The following is a 2,500-nucleotide window of genomic DNA, read 5'->3' as shown; positions in this document are numbered from 1 at the left end:
GGAATAATTCAGTCACCGGGTTCGCTGAGGTGTGGGGAACATGCCACCAAAACGAGTGAAAAGCGGCACTGCAGCAGGAGCGGCCCCGGGCGCTGGGAGTAAGAGTTGGGAAAGTGGCCTCGTAGCAGCGCAATTTGAAGAGGTAACCACGTATGCAACTTGGAGAAAACATCATTGTAAACACCCACTTGTATTTTTAGTGTTTATAAGTGCGCATTATATTGTATAGATATTCTCTGTCTATTGTTTTGCGTTTACTACACTGCAATCCGAAGTTACAAGTAAAAACAGCGACCAAATATCCACGATTTGCTTCGACGTGGCTATAAACATAACACGAATACTATATTTACAAATAATGCATAGATACATAACATATGTATTTATCAAAACAAGTAAAGTTTCAGAATTTTTTTGTTGGGTAATACTGACACCTTGCGCCGTGTTGCTACAGTACATGGACGACTTTTTAAAGTTTCAGTGTGCCCGCACATTGATGACAAGGGTTCTGAATTTCTGTATGTTTACACTAGGACTGTACTGTCCTCTCAGGTCCTCTTGGCACTTGTTCATGTGTTTTATTTGCACTTTGTTGTACGTCGCTCTGGATAAGAGCGTCTGCTAAATGCCACGTAATGTAATGACAAACATATTTAGCCTACAATTGACAGAATATCGGTTTTCTTTAATGTTTTTTTTAATCGAATAACCTGTCCTCCAGATACATATAGCTACAATACTGTTCTTCTGGGTAGAAATAACAACATTTTACAAATAAATAATCCAATGGCGAGGGGTACAGTTGTATATACCTATAGGGTACCGCCCCAGCGACACGCTTTTGGTCCTTTTCTCGGCACTTTTGGTTCCTTGTTTCCTGAGCGCACGGCGCACCTGTCCCGCGCAGGACTCCTGGAAGGCGGACGTGTCTCTGGTGGTGGGCGCGCGGCTGCAGGACGAGGGCAGCGTCAGAGCGCTCGTGCTGGCCGTGCAGCTGCCCGCGCGCAGGCTGTTCACCGTCATCACGTGGGAGGACACGCTCGAAAAGGTACTGCGGCTGCGCAGTCTGATAACAAACACGACGTATAAACATGCTTGGGTCCGAATTACACAGAGTGTGTCCAAAGGGGAAAAATAGCAATAAAAGCATATTTGTTCTGTAGTAATGTACAAAAAAGTACTTAATTGGAGTCACGTGTGCTTAATAATATTGGGTGCAACCACTGTCCATCATTTTATGAAGTAAATCCAATTATTAATTTATTTAGACAAAGGCACATTTCTGTGAGGAGTTAACAACATATCTGCTTGTTTACAGATCCACGAGCTGGGAAACCCAAAAGCCAAGAAGCCCAAGGATGTCCCCATGTTTCATGAAGTAATCTTTTCATTATTTCTCTCTCTTTGCTGCCACAACCTTTGCTGTGAGGCTGTTTGATGAACAGCTAAAAACCACCTCCTCCTAGTCGGCCGGAGTGAATGTGTCTCTGGAGCTCTGTGTGCTGTTCAGGGGTGTCTGGAGCTCTGTGTGCCATTCAGGGGTGTCTGGAGCTCTGTGTGCTGTTCAGGGGTGTCTGGAGCTCTGTGTGCTGTTCAGGGGTGTCTGGAGCTCTGTGTGTGACAGAGCAGGCCATTCTGTAACACACAAAGGCACGGTGTTGCTCTTAGCTTCAAAACAAACCCATATGCTGTATTGGAACCCAAGAAAGCAAGCGTTCCATTCGCTCTTAATTAGGTTCTCATGAACTGTGATAAGCGACACAAAACTATGACAAGGAAACGAGTTTCAGAGAGTTGGCTGGAGGTGGGGGCAGGGGCGCATTCCAAGACGGGGGTAATTGGGCCTGGTGTGTTGCAGAGCGGAGGAATTAACGGGGTCCCTAATGAGTTTTCACACTCGTGGCTGATGTCGGGGTCCCCCTGGGATGAAGGCTCGACCAATAAAACGCATCGCCAACAAGTCATAAAACCCACCAACCGTGCCTGCCGAGGCACCGCCGCCTTTCACACCCCTGGGCTTTATGAGTCAACGTGTGGAGGGAGGGGGTGACACTAAATATGTTCACAGGCCTGGATAATGTTGCTCCTTGCTAAAATTATTTAAAACATATTTCAGTTGTTCAGTTAAACCTGCTACATTTCTAAATTAAATGTCGTCGGCGGAAAGTGGATGAATGTGAAAGTTTGAGAGCTGTCTCTGGATCTGTCACACTCTGTGTCCACACTGTGGCCTCCTGGCTAAGGTCCCTGCCACTGGCACCCAGACGGTTGGTAGTTCAAGCCCCAGTGTGGCCACAATAAGATCAGAGCAGCCCTTAAACCCACATTGCTCCAGGGGGGATTGGCTCAGTCTAATCACCTGTAAGTGGCTTTGGATAAAAGCGTCAGCTACATTACTATAATGTAATGATTGTGTCCCGAAGGTTATGGAGTCCGCAAAGGCGGTCCTGGACGAGGGGGAGGAGCTTCCCGCCCATCTCCTGGGGAAAGTGGTGAAGTT

At 46.8% G+C, this 2,500-nt stretch overlaps 1 protein-coding gene across 1 annotated transcript in view; it reads left to right on the top strand.

The window, feature by feature from the left end:
- The window catches only part of LOC133119567 (T-box transcription factor TBX15-like), a gene marked incomplete at its 3' end in the record, with an annotated part of 23,969 nt that overhangs the window by 17,379 nt on the left and 4,090 nt on the right, over window positions 1–2,500 (top strand). The window contains exons 9-11 of the mRNA XM_061230075.1: window positions 908–1,048; window positions 1,319–1,378; window positions 2,424–2,500. The exon at window positions 2,424–2,500 is cut by the window's right edge and continues 46 nt beyond it. Of these exons, the coding sequence (XP_061086059.1) occupies window positions 908–1,048; window positions 1,319–1,378; window positions 2,424–2,500 (278 nt within the window). The remainder of the gene's footprint in view (window positions 1–907; window positions 1,049–1,318; window positions 1,379–2,423) is intronic.

The sequence above is a fragment of the Conger conger genome, unplaced genomic scaffold, assembly GCF_963514075.1.
Source record: "Conger conger unplaced genomic scaffold, fConCon1.1 SCAFFOLD_171, whole genome shotgun sequence".
Taxonomy (NCBI): domain Eukaryota; kingdom Metazoa; phylum Chordata; class Actinopteri; order Anguilliformes; family Congridae; genus Conger; species Conger conger.
This window is presented reverse-complemented; position numbering and strand designations above follow the sequence as displayed.